The 25,806-nt window shown below is 53.1% G+C and overlaps 1 protein-coding gene across 13 annotated transcripts in view; it reads right to left on the reverse strand.

The window, feature by feature from the left end:
- Positions 1-25,806, reverse strand: part of CACNA1D (calcium voltage-gated channel subunit alpha1 D) — a 525,137-nt gene that overhangs the window by 25,700 nt on the left and 473,631 nt on the right. For 12 of the 13 annotated variants that reach the window (XM_060402380.1, XM_060402383.1, XM_060402382.1 and 9 more), the window contains 7 exons: positions 21,256-21,386; positions 8,412-8,528; positions 7,323-7,690; positions 6,550-6,576; positions 4,661-4,810; positions 3,326-3,495; positions 341-462 (listed from right to left, as the gene is read on the reverse strand). In XM_060402380.1, the coding sequence (XP_060258363.1) occupies positions 341-462; positions 3,326-3,495; positions 4,661-4,810; positions 6,550-6,576; positions 7,323-7,690; positions 8,412-8,528; positions 21,256-21,386 (1,085 nt within the window). The remainder of the gene's footprint in view (positions 1-340; positions 463-3,325; positions 3,496-4,660; positions 4,811-6,549; positions 6,577-7,322; positions 7,691-8,411; positions 8,529-21,255; positions 21,387-25,806) is intronic. The other variant, XM_004018382.6, reaches the window with a different exon arrangement.

Here is a 25,806-nt window from a genome sequence, read left to right on the forward strand (position 1 = left end):
CGGCAGGCCTGCCCTGCATCCTTCTCTGCAAGGGGCACAGGGGACAGTGAGGCCAGGTCTGTGGCCAAGTCAGAAGCCAGGACCACCCAAGGGAAGCACACACAAGCCCACAGGGACCCCCATGCCCACTTAGTGTGTGGCATGTGATGCCTGGGGCCTTCCCAAAGTTTGTCCTCCATCCACAACAGAGTAGGACACAGCAATTAATGTAAAAAGTGGAAGGCGAAAAGGGACAAGGTTGGCAGAAAGACCAGAACAGAAACTCTGAGGCGGCAGCTAGTGTTTATGTGCTCAGGACACTGGGGTCCCTTCCCTGGAGCTGCCCGGGGGGCCGGCTCACCTGTTGCTGCATCAGGTGCAGAGGCAGGGCCGTGCGGGGCGGGAAGGCGGGCGACGGCGGGACCTCCTCCTGGCTGCTCTGCCGGCGCAGGCACTCAAAGTTGAAGGAGGACCTGCGCGGGGCTGAGAAGTGAAGCACACGTGTGACGCCGGAACCAGCGGTCAGGCCCTGGGCTCTGGGGGTCGGGGCAGCCCACCTGGATGTCCAGCAGCGGGGGCCCAGGAGGAAGCGAGCAAGGCATCCAGAGAAAAGCACCAGGCATGGTGGCGGGAGTGGGGGGTTGTCTCAGAAGTTCAGGAAGAGAAAGCAGCCCAACTGAGGGGCGTTTCCAAAAACAGCAAGTTGATGTCTCGGCCCCCACACAGCTGTTCTCTCAGGAGGAGCCAGAGAGCCATGCTCTGACTCGAGGCCCCTGGCCCTGCACGTGGCAGGGACGCAGCGTCTCAGGTCAAATACATGACCTCACTGGAGAACCCACAGGTGCCTGCCGACTGCCTGTGCTCCTCTTCCCGAGCATCCCTGGGGCCGGAGTGTCACGTGGGTGCTCCCAGGCTGTGACCACCCTTCTGTCTGCTACCTGCCCTAACAGCTCAGCCAGATAACAGGCAGATCCCCTGTGGGGCAAAGACCCAGCTTCCCTAGCCGGGAAGACAGAACACACAGGAAAGGACACCTTGAACTACAAAGAATGTGGCTGCTTGTCCTTAATAGACCACAAACAGGCTTCCCAGGTGGTGCACTGGTAAAGAATCTGCCTGCCGATGCAGGAGACGCAGGAGACACGGGTTTGATCCCTGGGTCAGGAAGATCCCCTGGAGAAGGAAATGGGAACCCACTCCAGTGTTCTTGCCTGGGAAATCCCATGGACAGAGGAGCCTGGTGGGCTACAGGCCATTGGGTCGCACAGAGTCAGACATGCCTGAGCACCTATGCATTTCCTGTTAACAGCCACTCCAAACAGAGGCTTCTAGACAGGCTGAGTGATGACAAGGTGATCCAGGCTCGAGGCCCCCCAGGGTGCCAGGCCCAGGAGATCAGTCTAAATTCTGGGCCCCTGTGCACAGGCCAGAGGGCTCCCCAGGACACCTCTTGTTACTGGTGGCCTGCAAGGCAGCATTGAGTCACCTTGACATTCCTTTCTTGAACTCTGCTTTCTAAGCTCACAGGGCATTTATCCTACCCTAGCACAACTCCACACACCTCTGACTCTTACACTGGAAAACTGCAGGGACCAGCCTGGGGAGCCCCTGTGGGCATCCTGGGAGGCACGTGAAGCAGCAGAGCTCTCTTGGTGGAGGTCTGGCTCCAAAAGTGCATGGATACCAGAGATAGCCCATGCCAGCCACTGCTCAACCAGGCGGGAAACCCTACAGACAACCAGCCTGTCTCGCAGGCCTGTTGTACACCATGCAGCCTTGCTGAGCCTCCTGGTCTAGCTGCTTCTGGGGAACATGGACACCTGCCATCCACTCCAGATGGCCTTCCTCCCACAGGCTGCCCGGGGCCAAACTCAAGTGTTCTAAGAGAAGGACAGGGTTCCCAGGTTAGCACCACCTCTAGCTTCCTCCCGGGTCAGGTGGTGGGACCAGAGGCTCAAGCCAAGAAAGGAAAACTACCACCTCCACCATTCAGAGAGCACCTTTCAGTTTTGAAAAGGGATCCACCTATGCCTGTCATCTTATTTGCTCTGCACAACCAGCCCTAATGCAGAGAGCAACCTCTCTGGAGCTGAGCACATAGGAATTCCATTGGTCTCCCTGCCCCAGATCTGAATACATGGGCAGGAGAGCAAATACAATGCATTTTACCTATTCACACTTATAAATAAAGAGGGCAGCCAGCTGCCCACTCAGGGTCCTTGACTCACGGACGATCATGACCACCCAAGGGAGAAAAGGCGGTCACAGGAGGGCATTGGCACTCATGGGGCCCGGGGCTCAGCCCCACCTGCACAGGCGCCATCCAGGACTGACAGAGCCCAGCACTGCTCTGTTCAGCAGCTTGTGTTTGGGGTTGTGAAATTAAATATTAACCATGGATATGGGTCTGACTGCACTTGCCCACAGGACACTGACAGCTGGGGAGAGACAGGCCTGGGCACCACCCAGCTGAACTTACTATGCACAGAGATGGCAGACTCAGAGCCGATGTGTCTCATTTATTTCTGGTGACTGATTAGAGTCCTACCCCAAAATACACCTCATTCCTCAGCAAAGCCATAAGTGGATATCCCTTATCCATCAGCAAAATGTCCACGTGTCCAAAATCAAGCTGCCCAGCCAGGAGATGGCAGGAGCTGCTGCTTCATCTCTTTCCCCAGCCCACGGTCCTCACTGGGGGTAACCCAGCTCTCTTGGCAGTATTGGTGATGCCACATGTACCCAAAAACCAGCTGGCCCCTGCCCCTTCTCTGCAGGACAGGATTCCCCGGCCCTGGGATGGGAGTGCCTACCCTAGCGGTCACCACCAAGGCCCCAGCAGGGGCACTGGCAGACCAAGGCAAAGGTAGGGGAGAAGAGGGCAGTGAGGTGAGACAGGAGGAGGCATGGGCACCACAAACCCTCACGTGCTCCTCGGAGCCCTGGGCCTTGGTAAGAGGCTTGGGCTCAAGTCCACTCAGCAGGCAGGCCCATCTGGGGAGTGAGCCTGTCGACACCATGGTGCAGGACTTGCCTACCCATCAGGGCAGACCCCAAGCTCAAAGGCAATGATGATGCGCCCAGAAAGCCCCGCATCAAGTGCTACAAACTGTGCAACCATGGAGCCCACACTGCCTTCCCTGTTCTCAGCACTGGAGCACTTCCAGCCCTATCATGTGGCACGTGGATGAGGAAGAAAAGAAAACCAACAGCCTCTCCATCCAGGGGGCTGGTGTTGAGGACTGAAGGCCCCTGACCATGTCCAGCCCACCCCCCGGGCTGGGGCAGGCGGACAGACACACTACCCTCTGCGAGCCTGGATCCCAAACAAAAAATCTGGCCTCACTTGTAGGGGTAGGAGGTAGTAGGCGTCGCCTCGGAGACCTCCGGGAATCGTAGCCAACGGGCGAGTCGTCGTCCTCTGAGAAGCTTTGGGGGTGATGGTAGCCTCGAGGCCGCTCAAAGTCCAAGCTGCTGCCCGGGTACCGGTTATAGTAGCCGCAGCCGTAGCTTTGCCTGGTGGCCAAGAAGGCCAGGAGAGAGAGCAGGGGCACGTGAGAGCCCAGTTAACAAGCCCACGTCCACAGTCCACTGCCGCCACCTTGGACACAGCAGGACTAGCCGAGAATGCACCCCTCAGCTCCACAGAAGATTCTAGATGGAGGACAAGGGCTGCTACAGGAACACTTCAGAGGGCAGGCCTGTGAGGAGCAAGGCGCCTATGCTTTCCCTCCCTGAGTGGCCTCAGTCCTGGCTCAGATGTGGACTGTGGGTGCCTTGCAGGCTGGGCTAGCCCCACTTTCCCCCAGAGAACCCTCTCCCGAGGGGCTACCAGTGGCTAGGTGGTGGCGGGAGGGTGGCGCCTGGGACAAGAAAATGCATGAATCACAGTCCCCACTCTCAGGGAGCAGAGCCAATACCCCACGCACACAGAATTCTAATGCAGGCTGGAGAAGGTTAACGCTGGAAGACAGGGCTTGGGGTGGGCCGTGAGCTCTAGGGGTGGGGGTCCTTTCAGTTCCAGTTGGGGGAGGGAGGAGCAGGCCCTTGCAGGGGGTGGGGTCAGGCCAGCAGAGGGGGAAGAGCACCCAAGGCATGGTGCTCCGAGCCACGGCCCTGAAGAAGGAAACCGAGAATGTGGTTGGCTCAGAACCAGTGGTTCCTAAAGTCAGACATCCCGAGGCCCACAGGAGGACAGGGTGGAGAGTAGAGGGAGGGGGGGTCTGGCTGTGGCAGGCCTGGAGCATGAGGCTGGCATTTAACACCATCTCAGAGGTCAGAAGGGGCCTCGCTGCACAAACACGTCCACTTCGATGGGCCCCATTCACGGTGAGATGCAGTCCATGGGGAAGAGGTGGATGGCCTTCGTGCCCCTGTACCACCTGCTATCCATACATGTCCTACAGCAAGTGCCCACTTTACCCCACCCACCCTTCTTCAGGACAGAAGCCCAGGAGGCTCATCTGCTGAGTGATGCCCCTCTGACCTCTCATCCCCTCACCTCCAGGAGAGATCCCCTTATGGGAGCGAGAAGCAGGAGCTGTTCATGAAGCCCAGCCCAAGCTCTGGGCTGATGAGTCCCAGCCTTCAGTTCTGAAGGAACGGCCCCCACTCCACCACTCGCCAGCCTGGGGACCGTGCCCCTGCTGCCAGGGCAGTCCCTGGGCGATGGAGCTCTCACCTGCTCCCGGTGGGTGAGCTGTCATCCTCATAGTACTCCTCGCTGCTGAAATACTCCTGCTCCCCTGGGCAGCGGGGGTCCCTGAAGTAGCCGTGTATCTCCGGGTCTTCCCGGCAAATCGTCGGGAACTGCTCGTCTCCCGAGTCAGACCTGCAGTGGGGAGAGAGGGGCTGAGCGGCCGGGCGGGTGGCGGCAGCTCCTCCGGCCGTGCCTTGCGGTGGCCAGAGCATCCCTGCCCGGGGAGCGCTCCTGCCTCGGGGGGGCTAGACTCTGCTGCTGCCCCTGGCAGTGGTGGTGGACATGTGTGTGCACGCATGCGGCTAGGTGTGTGCACGCCTGTGTGGAGGGGTGTGTGTGTGTGTCTTATGGGCGGGGGTGGGGGGTGGTGTGTTAGAGTGTGTGTGTATGGGGTGTGGGGGTGTATGTGTTGGGGGAACTGTGTGGCTGTGTGGTGTGTGTGTTGTGGGTGGGGGAGTGTGTGTAGAGTGTGTGTGTATAGGGTGTGGGGGTGTATGTGTGGGGGGAACTGTGTGGCGGTATGTGGTGTGTGTTGTGGGCGGGGGTGGGGGGAGAGTGTTACAGTGTGTGTGTATGGGGTGTGGGGGTGTATGTGTGGGGGGAACTGTGTGGCTGTGTGGTGTGTGTGTTGTGGGTGGGGGAGTGTGTTAGAGTGTGTGTGTATGGGGTGTGGGGGTGTATGTGTGGGGGGAACTGTGTGGCTGTGTGGTGTGTGTGTGTTGTGGGCGGGGGTGGGGGGAGTGTGTTAGAGTGTGTGTGTATGGGGTGTGGGGGTGTATGTGTGGGGGGAACTGTGTGGCTGTGTGTGGTATGTGTGTGTTGTGGGCGGGGGTGGGGGGAGTGTGTTAGAGTGTGTGTGTATGGGGTGTGGGGGTGTATGTGTTGGGGGAACTGTGTGGCTATGTGTGGGGTGTGTGTGTATGCACGTATATACCAGGAAGGGCTTTCTCTCTCAGTGCCTTGATGATGCCAGCACCAATCCACTGCCCTCAGAGGCTGCCTGGGAACCAACACAGTAGATGCAGTTTGGGAAAGCAGCAAGAGAACAGACCTGGAGACCTGGAGCGATGGGCCCCAGGGCCGTCTGGCTGGGTCCCCGGGAGGCACAGGCCCCGCACCCAGGATAAGTTCAGAGCCTGGAGCCCCTGACCTAGGAAGGCTGACAGGAGCTTTGTATACTGTGTCCCGGGGAGACAGACTCTCCTGGACAACACCTGTTGCATTTTCCAAAGACGGCTCTGACCCAGGACGGTCATGTGATGACGCCCAGAGGTTCTGGCCTCAGCCCTCAGCGCAGGCAGCCGGGTGCTGTGCTGCCGCTCCTCTCCAAACAGAAGACTCTGGGTCCTCCAAGCTCTTCACCCTCTCCCACCCTCCTCCAGCCCCAGTGACCTCCCCCTTGATGATCAGTAGGAGGTGGATCGTCCCCACCCCCAACACAATGACCATCCCACCCACAAGTCCACTGGGCTCAACACACGGGGAGCAGGGCGCTCTGCATGCAGGCAGATAAAGAAGGCCCTGCTCTTCAGGAGGTGAGGGGTCACGCTTTCACAAAGCCCCCACAAAAGGCTCAACCCCACAGAGCAGAACGACTGCCTAGCTTCACAGGCCTGCTCCCCCAGCACTGTGCGGAGGCCGGTGGGGCTACCGCTGTGGCTACATGGCGTGGGGATGTGGGCCCCCGGATGGTAACCCAGGCTCTGCAGATACGGATCTGAAAGCTCTGCATCCACAGCCCGGGGCCAGACCACCCTACACTAGGCGAGCTGGCTCTCAGGGCATGGTCACCTCCCAGCACTGGAGAGGCCCTCTGGTCCCACCGGGAACACACAGCATTTAACACATAAATACAGGCAATGAGCACATACCTAATGTAAGTTTCATAATAGCGGGTTCTATCCAGGAAAGGCATAACATGGGAGGGAGGGAGAAAATAAAAGTTAAAATATTTCCAGCAAATTTTACACAAAGGATATATCAAGTTACTCCCCAGAGCCGGACTCAGCAAACTGTGGTTCCCAGGCCAAATATAGGCCGTCATCTATTTTTCTATGACCCACAAGCTAGACTTTTTAATGGACTGGCGTGCTGCAGTCCATGGGGTTGTGAAGAGTCGGACACGACCCAGCGACTGAACTGAACTGAAAGCACTGAAACAAAATCAAAGGAAGAAAAGTAGTTCGTTGCATGTGACTATATGAAGCTGGCATTTTACTGTTCACAAAGAAAGCTTTATCAGGACGCAGCTGCACACGTGTCTCCGTACTATCCATGGCAGCCTTCTTGCTACAACAGCATAGGTGAGTAGTCACAGTAGAGCCTGTGCGTGCTCCAACTCTAAAGCGTTTATGCTCTGGCCCATCACAGAGCAAGCTTGCCAATGCCCGTCCCTGAGTCTGTGGGACAGTTGGGGAAGGTCGGGTTTGCAGATGCTGTATTAAGGGGCAGGCTGCAGGCTGGCCTGTGGCCCTTTATCCTTTGGGACCACCACGTGGCCAGTGCCTGCTAGGACCTGAGGGCACTTACAGGTGCTCATGGAAACACCCACAAGGAATCCCCCACCTCTGCTGGAGATGGAGTGAGCAAGACCTGCCTGGGGCCAACAATATGTTACCAAGTGCAAACCCGTTTGAAACGTTACCTTTTAATACTGCACCTTCTGTGAGGCTCACGGCCATGCTTGTGGAAGGAATGATGCCCGTTTTCAGACACAAGCTCAAGGTTCCCAATGCTGGGCCGCTTTCCAGGGGCAGCTTTGCACATATTGGCATTATTGAGATTGGCATTTGTTGAGCTGGGAACTTGCTTTCCTATGGAATTATGGTTATGATGGTTATGACACACCGAATTTCCTGCTGGAGGAAACAGCGGTTTCTCAGTATCACTTGCAGGTGGAATTGAAGGCCTTTGGACATGCAGGGGACGGTGGGTGGTATTGGTCTGCTGAAGGGAATCTCTCCTATCACTATTAACATGATTGACATGGTTTCCAAGCAGGGCACCATTTCTCTGCAAAATAATGGGAGACAACACCAGGTAATTTAACAAATATTTGATGCAGGCTAGCTATGTTAGGTCATTTTTTTTTCTACATGAAAAACAAATTCTAGGTAAGCTCCGTAGGATCCCTGGAAAACAATCTGAGTGTCTCAGTGATCGGGGTGCCTGTGTGTGTAGCTGCTGGTCCCCCTGAAATGAGGAAGGTTACCGATTCCTGAGCTGGGGAGCAAGCACGTGGCTGTCACTCGAGGGGGCTCTTCCAGTTGCTCCGAGGTAAGCGGACTTTCGCCCAGCAGGGCTGTTGGTGGCCCCAGCAGCTGAGGCCAGGCCGCAGGCATGTCTCTGGGCCAGGGGCTAGGAAGCAGAGGGCCAGCTGGCAGACCAAAGAGCCAGCCCGGTGGGGAGAGAGCAGGTAGGGAGGGCCGGCAGCCGCTAGAAGGACCCGGGATGCTCGTCCACACCAGCCAGTGGTTGTGGCCAAGCTCCTCCGAAGTGGCCAGTGTGCGGCAGAGGAGCAAGCTCAGAGGAGGAGCAGGCCTGGCCCTGGAAGGGGTCCTGGGGGGATGGGAAGGGTCTGCTGCGGAGGGGAAGGCAGGGTCCATAAGCCCCTCTAGGCCTGAGGGCTGCTCTGCGTCCTCCAGACTCTCTTGCAGATCGTTAACTGCCCCAACTGGACTCCTGCCCTGCTATTTCCAAGTGGCCAGTGTGTAGCTAGGCGTGGAATAATTACTTTGAACACATCTTCTTCTTCTTCTCGTTTTGTTTCCTCTGGCTCATCATCTTGCAAATCGCATGATATAGCCCGCCGGATTTCTGGCCCAATGTCATGCAGTGTCCTTAATCCCGCCTAGATCAATGAGAACGGCAAAACCAGTTAGATGACACAGGTGGCCAGGGCGGGGGAGAGGGTGGGGGGCAGCCTGGGTCCTGGCTGTGCTCCTGCCTGAGTCAGTCGTGGGAAAGGAAGGTTTCTCCAGAGGAAGAAGTCAGTCCAGGGGACTGACCACTTGTCTGAATGCCCCTGATGGTGTCCCTGTGGGCTCAGGGATATAGGTTGTGGTTGGGAGTTCAAGATGGCCCGGGCTGGGGTGCTTGAGGCCAGTGACCTTTCCAAACACCTCCACTCACAGGGAACCAGGCCTGGTTACCAGTACTAGGGTCTGCCATGGCCAAGAACCCAGGCCCAGGTCTAAATGACAGTCCATGGAAGCCTGGCAGCAGAGTGCCACCTCCCAGACCTCAGGTGGGGCGAGGGGCACAGCCTGGCTGTTCTCCAGTGCGGGTGGGCAAGGGGGCTCATTGACCGTGTTCCAGATGAGGGAGTCGAGTGCAGGGGCCAGAGGGCGAGCAGACCAAGCAGCCGCCCAGGCCAGTGGTTCTGCTTCAAAGCCATGGGAGTGAGGGATGACACACACACTGCAGCCACAGCACACTCAGGACCGCAACACGGCGGACAGACGCGCACGGACCTGGGCCGCGGGCAGGGCCGGCTCCTGTGGCCCGTGGGCACCTGGTCTGCAGCCTGTGCTCAGGCTGAGAATGGCCGGTGCTTGGGTCATCCTCTTGAAGACCACAAGACACGGACAGAGGCTCCAGCCTCTGGAGGTGGTCTAAGACCAACCAGGTGAGCCCTTCAGGCCCCTCACAGACATTCTGCACTTCCCCAGGGCCCTTGCTGCCAGCCTGCCTCACCCTGGGCCCCAGGTTCCCTCGGGACAAGGCCTGGGAAAAGGCCTCCCATTGTACCTAACTGCGTTAGGGAAACATTTAAGATGCTTACAGACTATCTGTGGGCAAGGGGTAGCTCTTGGCTCCAGGAAAATTATGTTTTCACCGAAGACTTGGAGAAAACCAGCAAGCTTAACAGGGACAGTACAGTTACTCAATCCTTTGCCACAAAAACACTGGCATCTCAGAGAGGCGTTTCCTCCCCACCCCAGGTCTAAGGTCGCCCGTCCTGTATCCAGGCAGCACCCCTTAAGGTGCTGGCAGTCTGTCTGCACCTCAGTGGCCACTAAAGGTGTGGAGGACATCCGGGGTCTGGCTGTGTGGGTCTCCATCTGCAGCCAATGCTCCCCAATGTGAGGGCAGTCTGCAGAGAAGGGGGGCCCTGCTCTGCCCTTCTTCCACACGCCCTGGCAGTGGGTGGGTGTAGGACATAGACAAAGCATCAGGACCACAACTGAGACACGCCTGGTAGTGGAGGGCGTGGGGTGGGGGTCAGAGAGGATGGTGGTCACAGTCTTGCCAGATGAGGCAGGGCTGAGCCCCTCGTGTGGGAATGCTCGGATGGGCCTCCTGCAGACGCCAGTCGGGGGCGGGGGATGTTCATCTAGAACTGAAAGGCGCACGGAACCGCCCAAGAGGCTCCTGTGAAAATGGCCTTGTTCATAGCAGCACTCGGCCTAGGAGAGGATCTTTTCAAAGATGGTGCACCAACCAGGCTGGGTCTGGTTCGAACCATTCTTTCAACAAAGGAGCAGCAGACTTTTCCATTTTATGAACTGTGGGGGCGAAATTGCGGCCTGGAGTCAAATCTTTAAGGTTCCCAGCTAGGAATGCTGTGGTCTCACAGGAGAACGAGAAAGGTGTCAGAGGTCCAAACCCAGAACACTCCGTGGCGTGCTAAGACTGCCCCTCACTCACCTGTCCCTCTGATCACAGGCACAAGACACACACGCTCACACGTGCCGACATGTACACATACAGGCACACACATGCACGCACACGTATATACTCTCCCAGGACCCAAGCTTCCAGCACATCTGAGCCTGGGAAATCATTTCTCTTAGCGGCACACCCATACCATTCTCAGGGGGACAAGAAGAAGGCAACTCGAATGCCAAGTGGGTGAAAGCTCTTTCACAGCAGAGCTGCGGGCCTGCGCAGCAAGGGCGAGCCCAGCAGTACTGAGCCGCCTTCAAGTCAGCCAGGCAGTGTTCTCTAGGACACACTTATCAAGGGATGATACATTAAACCAGGGATTCACTGTCTAATTCTGGGTCACTGGGAAGAAAGAGCTGTTACCCCCTCTGAGGCTCCCAAATAAGACACCCACTGCCACTGCACAAAACAGACACAGGTGACAGGCACCGAGTATGCATCAGGGAAATCAGGTACCGTAATCCACATCCCAAGGCACTGTGGGCTGGGAACACTCTGTTTAAATAACAGCAGAGAATCCTATTCACTGTCATTCAACTGATTGGACTAGGTCTGATTAGAAGAAATAGAAAACTATTTATTTGGATAATTTTTAACATCATCCTCTGTTGATGGGTTGACATTTTACTGAAATACACATGACATAATTGCATAATAAAAACAAACACTGTCTCCAGCATGTCTTCGATGATACACAGGATTAGGAGAGAGCAGTAAACAGACACAGGACAGAGAATTTGTTTCCAACAGAAATCATGGAGAAAATTGAGAGGTGGCCCAGGAGGCCACTTCCAAAGACAAATAAAGACGACATGTTTATTAAAGAGACATCAAAGGAGGAGAGAACGCAGCACTCTTCCCAGACAGGAAAGCAGAGGCTCAGAAATCATGATTATAGTTCGCTTGCTCCACAGAGGAAGAAACACACCTTCTAAGAGACAGGGATTGACTTCACTCTTTCACAAGGGGTCTAAGGAAGGATAGGTAGGGAGTGGGGTGGGAGGGGAGGTGCTACAGAGGGTAGGGGTATCTGCCAGGGTTTGGAATGAGGGAAACACATGTTCCCAAACTTGAAGCGAAGCTTAAGCACAGCACCCTGAATTTATTACATATCACAAAACATGATAATGAAAAAATTTCTAGCACACATATCAAGCTAAAAGGTAGCTTAGGCTGCTCCAAAAATTCCATAGGCACAAGTTCCAATTCCCAAAGTGCAGAAATCTATCTTAAACCCTTGATAAGGGTTTTTTTTTTTTCCCCACAGCCCTTAAAAAAAGAACATTTTTTTCCTTGAAATAAAACACATTACAACCAGGAAAATTAACTATTCTTTCATATGTCATGTTTGTGTCTATCAGCAAAATACTATTTTAATTCGAAATGTGGCCATTAGCATTTAAACCAACACAAAGCCATATAAAGTCATTCCAGTAACATCACAGAATTATGGTTTTGAATAAACACAGAATCGCTGCTATAAAATAGAAACATTATTGATTTAAGATGTCCAATCATATAAAATATTAAACAGAATCAAGCCTAGTTTCTGGTTGATTTTTAAATGCTAGATGTTCTCATATTTTTTTAAAAAAACAAAGAAATGTTGGCATTTTGCCTGTAGACTGCTGCTTTCAATTTTAGACACCATTTAATTGGAATTTTATAGATATTTACTCTAATGAATAAGTCTAAAAAAACACCCCCAAACTATAAAATCTGTCTAAATATTTCCGAAGCAATTGCATTATGTTATGGTGTTCTAACCTCAAATAGGAACATTCACATACCTTCTTTTCTCTCACCCTCTTTCAGGGGTAAGTTTTTCCTACCTGGTGCGTTAGAAAAGCTCTCACTGCTCGTCTCCCTAAGCTAGCATCATCCCACACACCGGTGGTCTGCCAGCTCTCAGCACATAGAAACACCCAAAAACCCCCCTGAACCTACACTGTAACAGTGTAGATAAGAGATGTGGGTCTCCAGGTGGGACTGAGCCAGCCCATTCATCCTCGGGTGTGAGTGCCAGGCTTCCAGGCTCCAGCCCAAGAGCCCTTGCCGGGCAGAGCAGAGCCTGGTCTCTATCACAGGCAGGTCTCGCTCAGCCAGGGCTGGCCCTGCTCGGCCATCTCCTTCAAGGCGAGTTCTGGTTAACCCTTTAGCCGGATTCTTCCCCTCCCCAGTCAGAAGGGATCATTTTAGACTAGCTCCCTCAACGGAAAAGCACTGGAGATTCAGTTCTCTCAGAACACACCTGCTCATCTACAAGCCGTCCTCCGCCTCCCCCGCACGTCCACATGCGCACCGTCACACACAGGCACACCCCTTCTTTTGTCACCGCTCTCCGCCTCTGAGTGTGGCCTTTGCACCCATTATCAACATTATGAACAGCCCTCGAGTTATATATAAACATCAGGGGCTAGCATCATGAGCCCAGCGCCCCCGTGAATCATGCACAGTGATTCCAACCCCACTGCAAAGTCAGCCATACGGTTACCATGTAAGTTACCCCCAGGGGGGACACTTCGCCGATGACAGCAAGTTTGCTCCCTTCACTTCAAAACAAAAAGGACACTTTAAACAAATTGCCTAAAGTGACCTATCACATTTCCCTGCAGACGATCCTACAGAGCTCTCTGTTTTAGTTCCACCTTGCTTCTTGGTTGTAGTTTTAACACCAGCAATGGGGAAATGCTTCCCAGTTTCCTGAAAACAGAGAGTTTTACTTAAAATGGGGGCTTAGCAGAAGTCACCAGTCATGACTACTATTCTGCTACCATCTTTGCCGAGTGCTATCACACACTTTATCCCACCACATCCTGGGGGGAAGGGTGTGGGTGGGGGGCCAGGATTATTCCCACATGGTTAAGTGACCTGCCCACACTAGTTAAGGCTCAACCAGCAGTCCTGATGCTCAAGCCTCCAGTGACACTATGCCAACCCCACGGTATTGGGTCTACAAAGAAGAATGCTGGGATCAAGCCGCGATCACGTGCTCACTCACGACTGTGACCACACACGACTGTAGCTCCCGCCCAATCACGGTGTGACCCTTCTTCCCACTAACGCAGCTGCACTCTTGTATCACAGCTATGACAGACGATCACTCGGTACCATGAAAACTATCCTCGGCACACATTCTCATTTCCACCATGCCACCCTCAGGAGCTGAGATCCTTAAAATCACTTCGCTCTCACACATGAATTCAGGCCACCATTCTTTCAGAACAGCACGCACGTGGGGTTTGACTCTTAGTCTGAACGCAGCTGGGACTGGGCATGGGCCTGGAAGGCAGGGAACAGTTCAGGGTAGGGCGAGATTATAAAAAGGCTCCAGCACCCTTTTCTTTTAGGGGGGATGTGGGCTCAGTCCCCTAGAGCAGCAGTTTTCAAAGTGCAGCCCAATGACCCTGGGGACCCTGAGACCCCTGCAAGAGGTCACTGTGATTTGCATGGTAAAACAAGGATGCTTGTATGCCCTCATCCTCTCCCAGAGCACATTGGGGTGTTCCAAAAGGCTGCTTGACCCCTGGGGATCTCATCTCTCCAGCATCTTTGTGCTTGCATATTCTGGGTTTTAAAAATCTGTTTAAATTCCTAATGTAGTAAATACTGATAGATAAGGGTCCTCAGTACTTCTTAAGAGCACAAAAGATTCCTGAGACCAAAACGTTTGAGAACTTGCAGCTAACCCACCCATAGACAGGCCACACCATCTCTTCCTTGGGCGCTGGGTTCCTCCCCATCCAGAACTCCTGGGAATGCTCAGGGTCTTTGTCTATACTTTCGGAAGAAACGCCCCCTCATGGCTTCTCTGAGTGAGCCTTTGGCATGGGTGGCCTTCACTGTGCCTTAAACACAAACAGCCCCCTCTCTGAGGGCTACGCTGTGCCATGGACAACGAATTAGTGCAGGTACCTGCCCGACCAAGCAGTCATGTGTGTTAGGAAGCTCCCACCCGTGGGTGACTGACTCGTGACACATTTGGGCTGATGAGGGCTACGAGCTGGGTGTTATTCAACAACATGCCCTGGTTTAAAAAAAAAAAATTCACACTTTTTGCGATTATGTAATGTTATTTTCCTTGACTTATTTTCAGTAATTCTATCATCTCAAAGACTTGTGAAAATAAGAATCACTCTTCTCAGAGAGGAAAGATATTCTACCTTTAAGAGCAGACAACTGAGTGCCCAGTAACCCTGCGGATCCACTGAACATTTAACTAGGTCACATCATACAGTAAGTTACTTAAGAAGAGCCCGAGGTCCAATCCTACGCCTGTCCCACGATGGACTCTGGCCTGCCGTGTCTTCTATCCAGGAGCTTAGTTAAGAGTTTAGCACCATGGATTCTGGTATTGGGCACCGAGTTTGCTGAGAGAGTGGCAGTCTCACATACTCCACTTGACTCGTCTCTTACAACTTTTCTACATCCAAACCTTAGCAGAAACTAAGGTTTTAGGGAAAAGGAGAGAGTTGTCTGCAGCTTGACTGTCGCCCAGGCTCCAGGGAAGCCTCGTTTAGAGCTGAGGCAGGAGGCGGCCTCCTGCGATTCCTGACTGTCCTTAACCAACTGGCCTCAGCTACCAGCCACCACCAGGCCCACGTGGGGCAAGATTCTTGCATTTCCCTAAGTTCCACCTAGAAAGTTACCATGTTCCAGTTTTTACTTATGTGGAAGGACCGTGGAGATATGTGTGTAGAGACACCAGCCTCCTGAATCACTTAGGGCTCTTCTGTGGAGGCTTTGGTGTATAGACTCAGATTTAGAAGACAAGTGTTCACTTGAGGCCTCTGACATGGGGTGCCACAATTGGGTGTGGGGGTGAGCACATACATCCCTTCAGTGCTTAATAAACTTGACATCAGAGTAGGTGGGGGACAGAGGGGTCATTTGTCATGGTGGATACGCTTCTCGGGTGCCCATGGGCTGCCTCTTTTTCAGTGATGATACACCAAATACTTAATAACTGGTACATCCCGGGCACTACCCAGACAGAGTGGAGGTGGGCCTTCAGACCAAACCTCTGCAAGCCCCAGAGGTGCCCACGAAGGCAGGCATTAGCCCTTCGGTGACTGACTCACAGAGGGCTTTGGAGTGGGCCTGGGGTGCCAGCAGGAGGTGAGGAGACTCAAGGTACCGGGGGCCACTGCTGTCAGCATCCGGATGTACCTCAGCATCGTCACAGGGGTCACCCCCATGCCCATGTCACCACCCACAGTGCTGTGTCAGAAAGGCAGCCCATTTCTCCCATCCCATGGACTCTGCTGTGAGGAAAACCCACCTCGAGCTCCTAGACGGCCAACAGTCTGTGCATGTCAGAGCAGAATCAGGACCCAGGGCTGCTTCCCCAGCGGGACAAAGGTCAGAGCACAGAAGACAACACGGGAGCAGACCTCATGGCTGGAGGGGCTGAGTCACGCACAGGACAGGCCCGGGCGCTTCCTAGCACCACTCTTCCCATGGTGACATGACTCCAGGTGCTGGGCTTCCCCACGCACCGGGGCTCCACGCCCTGCACACACGCACACATGCGCGGCCTCCAATCTACACAGACCATGCCTTGTAACCCTTCTCTTCTCTAGACTCTTCAGGAACCTCGGGCTTTTACACTAAGGTTACTTTTGAATGCTGACTCCAAAACTCAGATTGACTCCTCTGGGCATCTTGGGTTCAGGGTCAGGTGCACTGACCCCTCAACCACTGCTTGGAGTTGGCTTAGAATGTCAGATGGAGCCCCCTCGCAAAGCAACTTCTTGCGCAAAAATATACCCTTTGTGAGATGTGAGAAAACAACAACCTGAGTTACTTCTGTTTACATCTTTACACGTTTCCTAGATATCTCAAAAAGGGGGAGAATTCTCTTTCTCGATGGATCACTACAAATACAGAACAAAAGATCAAAGAAAAACAAGAGTTTCTTAAAGTTCTGGTAGTAAACAGGCATATGATATTATTATTGTTGTAGTCTTAATAATAAGCAATTATACGTTCAAAGTGCTTTACAATCACTTAGCTATTCCTCACAACAGCCCTGTGAGGTAGGTCGACATTATTACCCCCATTTTACAGATGGGGAAACTGAGGCACAGAGAGGTTAAGTGTCTTGCCCAAGGTCACGCAGCAAGTGAACGCTGGCACTGGGACTAGAACCCAGGTCCCCTGACTCCCAGTGTCCTTGAAACTGGACCACACCGCTTCCAAAGAGGCATCCCTGGACTGGCTTTGAATTAGAGACGGACAATGTCGGATGAGGTTTGGGTGTGGAGGTGTTTCCCGCGGACGCGTTAAGATGGAACCTGAGGTGTCACCTGGGTTGGTCTGGGCATGCAGGTGTATGCGTCAGTGTAAATGGGGGTGTCTGCGCTTCCTGTCCTGCCCCCACCTCCCTGCACTGTGCACATGTCACTGCAGAGAGCTGAGTGGGGTGGTCAGGATGGACTGGCACATATAAAATGAACTCTGTCAGCCCAGCGCCGAGGGGCCTGCCAGTCTTTGGTAGTTCGGGCAAACTAGGGATGCAGGACTTAGGAATGGAGTCAGATGCCCACCTTAGGCAGGTCTGCTCAATCGTTTTTATTAATCTTTTTTTTTTTTTTTTTACTGGCCAGCATCAGGAAGTTGTGTTCATTTCATTTCTCTTGGGGGCGGCTGCCCCCCTCCTTCGCTCTCTCTCTCTCTTTCCCTTTCTCTGAGTCTCTGCTCGCAAGGGAAAACTGTTAAGCCTCGCTCGTTCCCTTCCATGAGAAGGAGCCATGTGAGCAGCGTCCACGACAGGAGGCCACGGCCCCGCAGTTGAGCCACGGCCCCGCTTCCACCTTCCGGAAGAGTGCTTTGCTTGGAAGGGGTCTCTCTGGGGCCTTGGGTTTGCTTTTTCCTGCATTTCTCCCGAAATGCTGTTTCAGTAGAAATAAGCCCACTTGAGACTTTTCCCTTTCAAGGCCTTAGCCACAAACGCCTTCCGACTAACGAGCTTGGTGCTGTAGCTCAGGCAGAAAATTCTAAAGCATCCGTTCAAGCATCTGAAACAAATGAATCAGCCGGTGAAATCTTATCTGTTAGCATCTGTTCTTCTCTTAGATTAAAAGAGAAAAAAAAATAGCCTCTTTATGGCTTTAGATGGAATCATGCTTTTAAAAAAGAGACAAAAAGTCTTGCTAATTTTGAGACTAACATAACTAGATGACACGTATAAGATACTTGACAGGTTCCCTGTCTGTGGAGTACCCCAATTTCCCTCTGAGTTTATGCCTGAGTCCCTCCAAGGAGGCCATGTGAGGGAGTCATTTGATTCCGATCCACCACCCACCTTTCCACTGGGCCACCTACGGCTCAGGCTTTCACGTGATAAAACCTGTCTAACTCTTTACAAGCCTTAAACCTAACTTCCAAACAGGTAAGAAAAAAAAAAATCTAGCCCTCTCAAATCTTCCTGTCATGAAGAAGGGCAGGCTCCCGTTTTGGCTGAGCAGGGAACAGCCTCCCCCTCAGACTCCACCGGACTGTCTTTGGCATAAAGGAAATCCTTGGACATTGAAAGAAAAAGAAATGAACAAAACTTTCCCCACTCTGGGACCTGTTTTCTTTTTCCGATCCATGAGATACTGGGCTAAAGCGTGCCTGGATCTTGCGGTCCTCATCTGGAAAGCCTGATGGGGCGGTACTGTCTGCTGGGGAGGGGACAGAGTTTCATGGCTGTGGACTTGTGTTCACTTAGTTGCTTGATCCAGGTGGAAATCTGCAGGTCACTGGGATGCAGCAACAATGGATGAAGAGCAAAGGCTGAGTCAAACTAAAGTGAGTATGGCACGTAGGGGATGAGGGAGGAAAAAGAAAAAGCCTGATGCAGCTTCCCTCTGATCCCCTCTGGAGAGGGGCGGGAGAGAAGGCTGGCTTTACTGATGAAGATGGATGGACGGATGGAAACTGCACACTCATTCAGACCACAGAGGCCAGAGGACACCGGGTGCCAAGCTCCTACCCACACGGGATCCAGGAGCTCCTCAAGTCACCCCACCTTCGTGGAGAAGGGGCCCTGCAGTTGGTCTGAACAGAGGGAGACCAGATGGAGCCCAAGGGGCTGATAACCAGAGTGCATCCGTGTGCCTACCAAAGCCGAGTCACTGCGGGGGGCGGAGAACGTGGACCAGCTCTGATCCTGCTCAGACGGATGCACCCTGCGCGGCACAAGCAGCACCGGCCTACGCCCTCTCTCGGGCGCTCACCCGAGGCTCATGCTCCTCTTGCCATTAGTAATCAAGCTGCTGGTCTACTGGCACCCCCGACATAGGGAGGACCACCTCATTCCACTTCTCAATAGGCCTCGCCCACCGTGAGGAGCTTCTCTGAGGACCTGCGTGCTTGTCCTAGTGACATGGTGCACCCATTTCTCCTCCCACTGCCATCTGATCCTGTTTCCCTAAGGTCGCATCTGCTCGTATTATTTCCTCAATTCAGAAAGGAAGTGCTTCGTCTTGCTAGTTAAATGCAGAGTGATAGAACACAGTTAAAGCCCTTCCTATAGCATCGGACCAAAAACGTAATGAGAACTATCCTTCACGGAGGCAAAATTTTTCTGTTTTCAATGCGTGCTGCAGAATCAAGTGCATTTTCCGGAATATCTGTCAAGATTATGAAGACAACTTAATTTACTAGGCTGGGTACACAACATAGAGTATAGTCACAGCCTCAACTCCCAGTGGAACCATGTGGAAATGTGTTGATGTGGGCACCTAACTGGAAATATTTTAATTTCACCAAGGAAATAAAACTTTCTACAAACAACACAATGAAAAATGTCCAGGAGGAAAACGTGACTGCGACACAACGCAAGAGTCTTTTAAGCCATGACGCACGTGTGTAGCTTCAGCATCATTTGAACCTTTGACTTAAAGACTCAGTGAAACCCACCCCACTATGTGATTATTAATTATATAGGCATGTGTTGTCATTCAGGTCTTAAAACATCCAAACACTATATCCAACCTCCAGAGCGAGCACTGAACCCTTCTAACTAGGAAGCCTTGGGGACTCAGCAAAGGTATAACCCTGTGTTCAAGTCGTCATTGTACCTGCCTTCCATGGAAAATGGAAAGCTCTTCAGCCAGTGCTGCCTTGATGATTTACAGTACATGACGGCACAGCCATCCTCGAAAGAGTATGTTTCCCCCTCCAGAAAAGTCAAGCCCCACCACACCCACCAACTAGAATCTGAGAACAGCCAGGGGCTTCCTATAAGGGCATGGGCACCATGACACCCTGGAGTCTGGGACGCTTTAGGGAGGAGCGTGCAGAAACGTGGTCATCACTCCCTGCCTTTGCACCCAATTTGGCCACACTGCCCTCTAGAACACACGGACCAGACCTGGTCAAGGTTACAAATGCGTCTTCTCAGGTGACTGGCCTCTCTAAGGCTGCTTGTGAGCTGTGCTCAGGAGAAGGGTTGTCATTTTTGCAAAATGGACAGGTCAGAGGTGAAAGTGTTATTGAAATTCCACAATCTGGGATAGCAATCAGCTATTTGAGTCTCAGATTCCCTAAGCTTCCTTTAGCAGATGTTGGATCAGAGGAAGAATGACCAGAATCTCTCTTTGATCAGATTCAGCATCCATCTTTCCCCTGTGTCCTATAGCTGTCTGGGCAAAGCCCAGGTCATATCATGAATCCACAGGTCACTATCACACAAGGTCATCTCCTAACTCACCGGTTGCACATACCTCACACTCCTCCCTTCATTCGTCATCATTCACATTCATTCTCTTTCAGCAAGATCACAGACAAGCCTTCACTTTGGTAATTACCGTCACTGAGAACACAAAACAATGCTGGGCATTTTCCCCCGGAAAAAAAGCAAAAGACTATTTCACATTGAACCTTACCCATACCAACAAGACCCAGTTTAAGACACACATGGTAAGAGGGACGTAAAAGGCAAACATTCTGTGTCAAGCTGCTGGGACAGCAGAGATGACAGGGTGCGCAATTCGTCTGCAGTTGTTTCTGACAGCTTGCCGACCTTTGTAGCTCCCTTTTCGGAGTCTCGGCATCTCTTCCTCACTCCTCCTCCCTTGCTTTCTCCATCGCTTCAACCGCAGACTGCCCTTCCTAGCCCTCTTCTCACCAGTCTCCATCAGGACACCGTTTCCCTGCACACCTGCTTCCCACCAGGGCTCTGGGCTTCTCGAGGGTTCTACACCCTTGAATGCATGGACTCCAGTTAGAACCAGAGGTTCCTGAAGCCACATTCCCCCTCCAGGAGACTGGGCAGCTGTAGGAACTAGAGGCGGCTGGGTCACGAGAGAATAGCATTTGCACAGCAAGGCTCACAGCCACCAGGAGACAACACGCAGACGCAGACACACTGCACGCACACACACAAGCTCGCGCACCCACACACGCATGCACGCACGCACTAGGAGGTGATGGATGTTACTGAGATGGACCAAAAACCAACAAGCAGTGGGGTAAGAAATAAACAGAAACAAAACAAAGCACTTGCATTCGGATGGAAAGCTGTTTCGTGGGCGGCCAGGGCCCGAGCCCAAGGCCGGGGGAAGGTGGGTGCCTGCTCGGAGGACGCTGCTGTTGGAGAAGCCCGGGGGAGACAGGGCGTGGGGCAGCTCTGGCTCCCCTCCCGCGAGGGGTGTGCCTTGGCCGCTGTCCTGCGGGGTCCCACCACACGGGCCAGGCTGCGGTGGGCATGGATGCGGGGGCACAGAGGGTACTGGGAAGGGGAGGCACTTACCTGGTGGCCCAGAAATGGCTAGTCCACCTTTGGGGGAGTGTGCAGTATCTCAGTTTAAACAAAATCCTGGTGGTAACTGCTCAACCATGAATAGTCAGCTCTCTAGTGTTTCAATAAAGCTTGTAAAATTGTTAGTGAAAAAGAGAAAGAGACAAAAACAACAATTCACCTGTAGGGCAATTGTGCTGTTCTTCGCGGGGTATTTTCCCACCAGTCCTTGTTCTTTCCGTTTCTTGAATTTCCTAAAGTAGTCCTGTATCAGGAAAGTGGCATAGAACTTCCCCACGGTTACCTCATCATCTAAACGGAGAGACCAGACAGAGCTCTCCCGAATCAGCACATTTGCACCAAGAGCCTCAACACTTGCTTTGGGCAGGGAGGGGGCGGGGGCACTGAGCTCTCAGCTTAGGACACGGGAAACTAAATCTAGCGAAAAGCAAGATTGTGCAAAGCAGTTAAGCCTCAAAATTAGAGTCAGTTACATAAACTGATACTCAAAACTGCAGAAAATAATGGACTTGTCATGAGTTTCATAGAGCAGCGTATTAGTAACACCATGAAGTGCCATCTAGGTTATAGACTCAAAAGAAAGATTACAGAACAAAAAAAAGGCTTCATGGGTCATAGTTTCACCCTGTGCATAGGGATTTGCATGTGTAATTACCGTGAACACCAAGGACAATTAACCATCCAAACCCCAATGCCTGGAGAGGAAGATAGAGAACTCAGAAAGGTGACAGACAGGCTCGGAAGGAGAGGCCGATCCGAAGAGGGACTGCAGACCCAGATCTCCAAGTGCCCCTTAATTCTCTGCCGATAGCCTCCACATGCCGTGGCTCGGCTTGTAATTCAGAACTGCTTGTTTTTGATACTGCGAGTGACAGCTCCAGCTCACCTCAGAGCTGGCTGCCTTATCTCTGCTTTGTTCAGAAACAGCCCCACCATGCGTGGCCGGGGAGCTGGGACTCCGTTGAGCCTGATTAAAGGTGATGCATGAGGCAGAATAGTGGCTCTTGCTGTCTCCCAGGAAACCACCCTGGCAGTGCCAGTGTGCCTGGGGTCTCCACGAGAGCTGCTCTCCCAAGGTGCTCACCCCAACACCTGTCCAGGGTGCCCACGAGGCTGGTGGCCAGTGACCATGCTTGCAGAGGCTGGAGGAGAATGGCTGCCACCCTCAGGCTTTAGCGTCGCTCGACTTGTGGCCAGGCTGCCCTTGCTACTCACGTGCCATCTAGGGTAGAGGACCTGGCCTCTCTGGGCATGTGTTCTCACCCGCAGGTGAGCCTAAGCCTCTCAGGAGAAGCTGTGAGAATTCCAGGACAAGAGGCCTATACAGCGCTCTGGGTGGTCTAAGTGCCAGGGGACAGGTGACAGTGGGCCATTGCCATCAGAATCACTGTTACCTAACAGCTCTCCAGCAGCGGCACCTACTGAAAAAGGACAAGAACCACGATAGGGTGCAGGACACTGGAACCCTCAGGTGGGGTGCACCGGGGGGTGCATTTCCTGCCCGTGTGGGATGGATGTCCGTGACTGGACACAGCTGGGCCACCCTGGGCTGCCCGCCCCAACTTCCTTGTCAGAAGCTGCTCAGTGTTACTGTGTGAGAGGATGCCTGGGGGTGGTTGGCCTTTGGGCAGCAATGAAACCCAGGGTCCTCATCGGTCTAGGACTGGCCCAAATGGTCTAACAATGCCCTGTGCAGAGGCAGGGAGGTGAGAGGCGAGTGGACAGAGGTTCCATGACTTGCTCCAGGCCAGGTGAGCTGGGAGGTGGGCCCCCAGACCTGGGTTCTCATTCTCCACCCCACTGCCTCCCTGAGGGATGGCCCAGCTCCACCACAAGGGCCACCTGGTCCTGTGGGGCTCCCTCTCCCCAGCAAAGTCCACCTCTCCACCAGGACACATGCAGGAGGTGGACCAACTGTGACCCGACAATCCCAGGGTCAGCCAGCCTCTGCCAGTCAGGGTCCCCAGTCACCCCTGGGGGCTCCCACAAAAACACCGGCCATACTCACAGGAAGCCCATCTCATCCCTCACTGGGGTGCTTCCAGCAAAAGCAGGCCTAACTGCTCTCCCCCTTCAGCCTGGATGGTGCTAGCCTAGAGAGCCCAAGGGGGCTCCTATGGGAGAGTCCTGGCTCTCCCTGGCCCAGAACCTCGGTGGGGCAGTGGGGGTGGGGTCGCTGTACTTAATGAAGAGGGTGGATCGTGTTTCTGCCCAAGGGGCAGCTCCAGGGCAGAGGTGCCCACCTAGGGCTCTGCAAGCAGGGCTCCAAGGGCCACCTGACCTTCTGCACTGAGATGCTGAGCTACTGAGACTGGGCTCAGGAAGAGTCTTAAGAACAACAAAAGTCACAGCTACAGCAGGACAGAGAAGGAAGGAAGAGGACAGCAGGGAGGCCGGCTGGGCTCGGGACCTCAGAGAGCGATAGGGTCACAGTTCTGAATGCTCCTCAGGGGAAAGGAGACAAAGATTCAGATCCAGGAACGAAGGTCCGAAGACAGAGAGGAGCCCCTGGGAGGACAGGGGAAGACCCATGACTCGACAGGAGGCCACAGCGGAGCTGAGAACACGAGCAAGGTCCAGATGGGAAATGAGACACCTCAGCATGGAGAGAGGGGACAGGCTGTCCCCATAGCCAGAGGTAGCACCGGAGCCCAGCATTCTGGCCTGGCTCCCAGGCTCATTCCTGAGCATCACCCCATCAAGCTCATGATGAGCTGGGGGTGCCTCACATCACCCCTGTGCTGGCAAGGCCTTTTAAGATGGGCACCGACTCTGCTTTCTCACCAGGGCTGTAAGGGTTCCCTGAGTGCCCCACAAAGACCAGTCCCAGGTGCAGGGCTGGCCTGGCTGTCTGCTGCCCTCTGGCCAGATTACCGAGGGTGGACACTGAGCCCTTCTGCCATGGGAGCTACCCATGCGCTGGCCCAGAGGGTCGTAAGTATATCCCCCTTTTCTAAGTGCTCCACGGGGTGGGAAAGGCTCATCTGCTGGAAGGTAAGAGAGGAAAGACAAAGAGGTAAAGGGTGAACGCAGATGCTACAACCCTGCCCAGCAACTCAACCAGAGCCTGTGCCCTAAAGCCTGAAGTCTCCACCTTCGGAAATTCAGTGACAAGAGCCCTTATTTGAGATCAGCCTGCATAAGCTCTATGCTCAGCATATGCACCACCTGGGCCATAGAACCTCTTGAGCATCCCATCCCTACCAAGATGCTATTTCCTTTCCAGGTTTTCCAGGGCTCTGACTGCCATTTTGGAAGAGATTGACCTTGTCACCCTAACCCCCAATCCACGTTAAGAAATGCAGAGAGAAAAGCAGGGCCCACTATTGGGCCAGAAAAGAGGAAGACTACGTACCTTCATGAAAAGCCTAGTAGGGCTACAAGCTGATCAAAGGAAGGGAGGCAAATTCCAGACCCCATTTTTTTCCCTTGGTGAAATAGAAACAAATGAAGTTTCATAGAAATGTGAATGACTCTCCCCAGGTGAGCCTTGCCAGGATGGCACTGATGTGACAGACTGGGCTGTAGGGAGGGTGGCGAGAGGAGGGGCGGCCTGCGAGGAAGGCTCCCCCGAGACAGGTATGGCCCACTATTCTGAAGCATGCATCTGTATTGTGAGAAATATGTAGGGGAATACAGTTGGCAAGAGATAACTCCGATTCCATGCCACCACCCTAAAACAGAATTGCTTCAGAATATTCTGAAAGACTGAGACTTGAAAGGAATGGAGGCTGCAGGAAAAGCTCAAGCACATTGTTACACGATTTAAGAAAAGCAATTCGTCTCAGCCATGCGAACACCTGGGTGTGCAGCTAAAAAGAAAAGAGCGGAAACCAAAGAGCTGTTTTAAACGTGCAGGATCAGTTCTCCTGTGGGGAATCAGGCACCTCTCTCCGGGTGGGAGTTTTCGTTTGGTTCTGGTGTTTTGTTTTGCATGCTTTCCCTTTATCATTTCTTGATGGGTCCTCTTTCCCAGCTCTGAGCTGTTGGCCCTGCCAGCTCTGGGTGGCTCCCTCCAGCAACAAGAGCTCACAGTGCTTCTGGTTTCACGTGAGGAACAGAGCTGGCCAGCAAGCTGCACTATCCCCCAGGATCCAGATGTTGTCACTTTCTCAAAAGGAGAGGCCACTGTCCTGGCCTGAGGTTCCAGACTCAGCTTCCAGACCTGAGCCAGCCCCATTGGGAGTGACGCAATCCAGTTTGTTACAAAACACGCCAAACATTTCTAACACACCCGGGGCTGAGGGGGGTAGAGGCCGGGTGTGTTGGCACTGAGCAGACGGATCCTGCACCTTTAAAACTCGAAAATGAAAGTCAAAACACAACCACCTCCACTTTTAAGTCAATGTGTACTTAAACAAAAATGGAAAAACAGTATCTGGATTATATATATATGTGTGTGTTATATATATATAAGTCTGAGAAAAGTTTAGTCAGTTATTTTATGATAAACAACAAAAAGAAATAAGCATGCCTGTTAGTTCCATCTCTACTCTAAATTCTAATTAAAGGGACATTTGGGTAATAGATGTAGTCTTAGTAAGAACATTTCAAAAATACCATTTCTCAAAAGCTTTTTTTTTTTTGTGAGAAGTTTTCAACAATATGTTGAAGGATATATGGAAACTAGTTTTAAGTACTTCATTTTGGGCAACCCCCTCCCCACAAAAAAACACAGGCTTTTGGTTTTGAGGCCGCAAGCTTGCTCTCC

Source organism: Ovis aries, chromosome 19 (assembly GCF_016772045.2).
Source record: "Ovis aries strain OAR_USU_Benz2616 breed Rambouillet chromosome 19, ARS-UI_Ramb_v3.0, whole genome shotgun sequence".
NCBI lineage: Eukaryota > Metazoa > Chordata > Mammalia > Artiodactyla > Bovidae > Ovis > Ovis aries.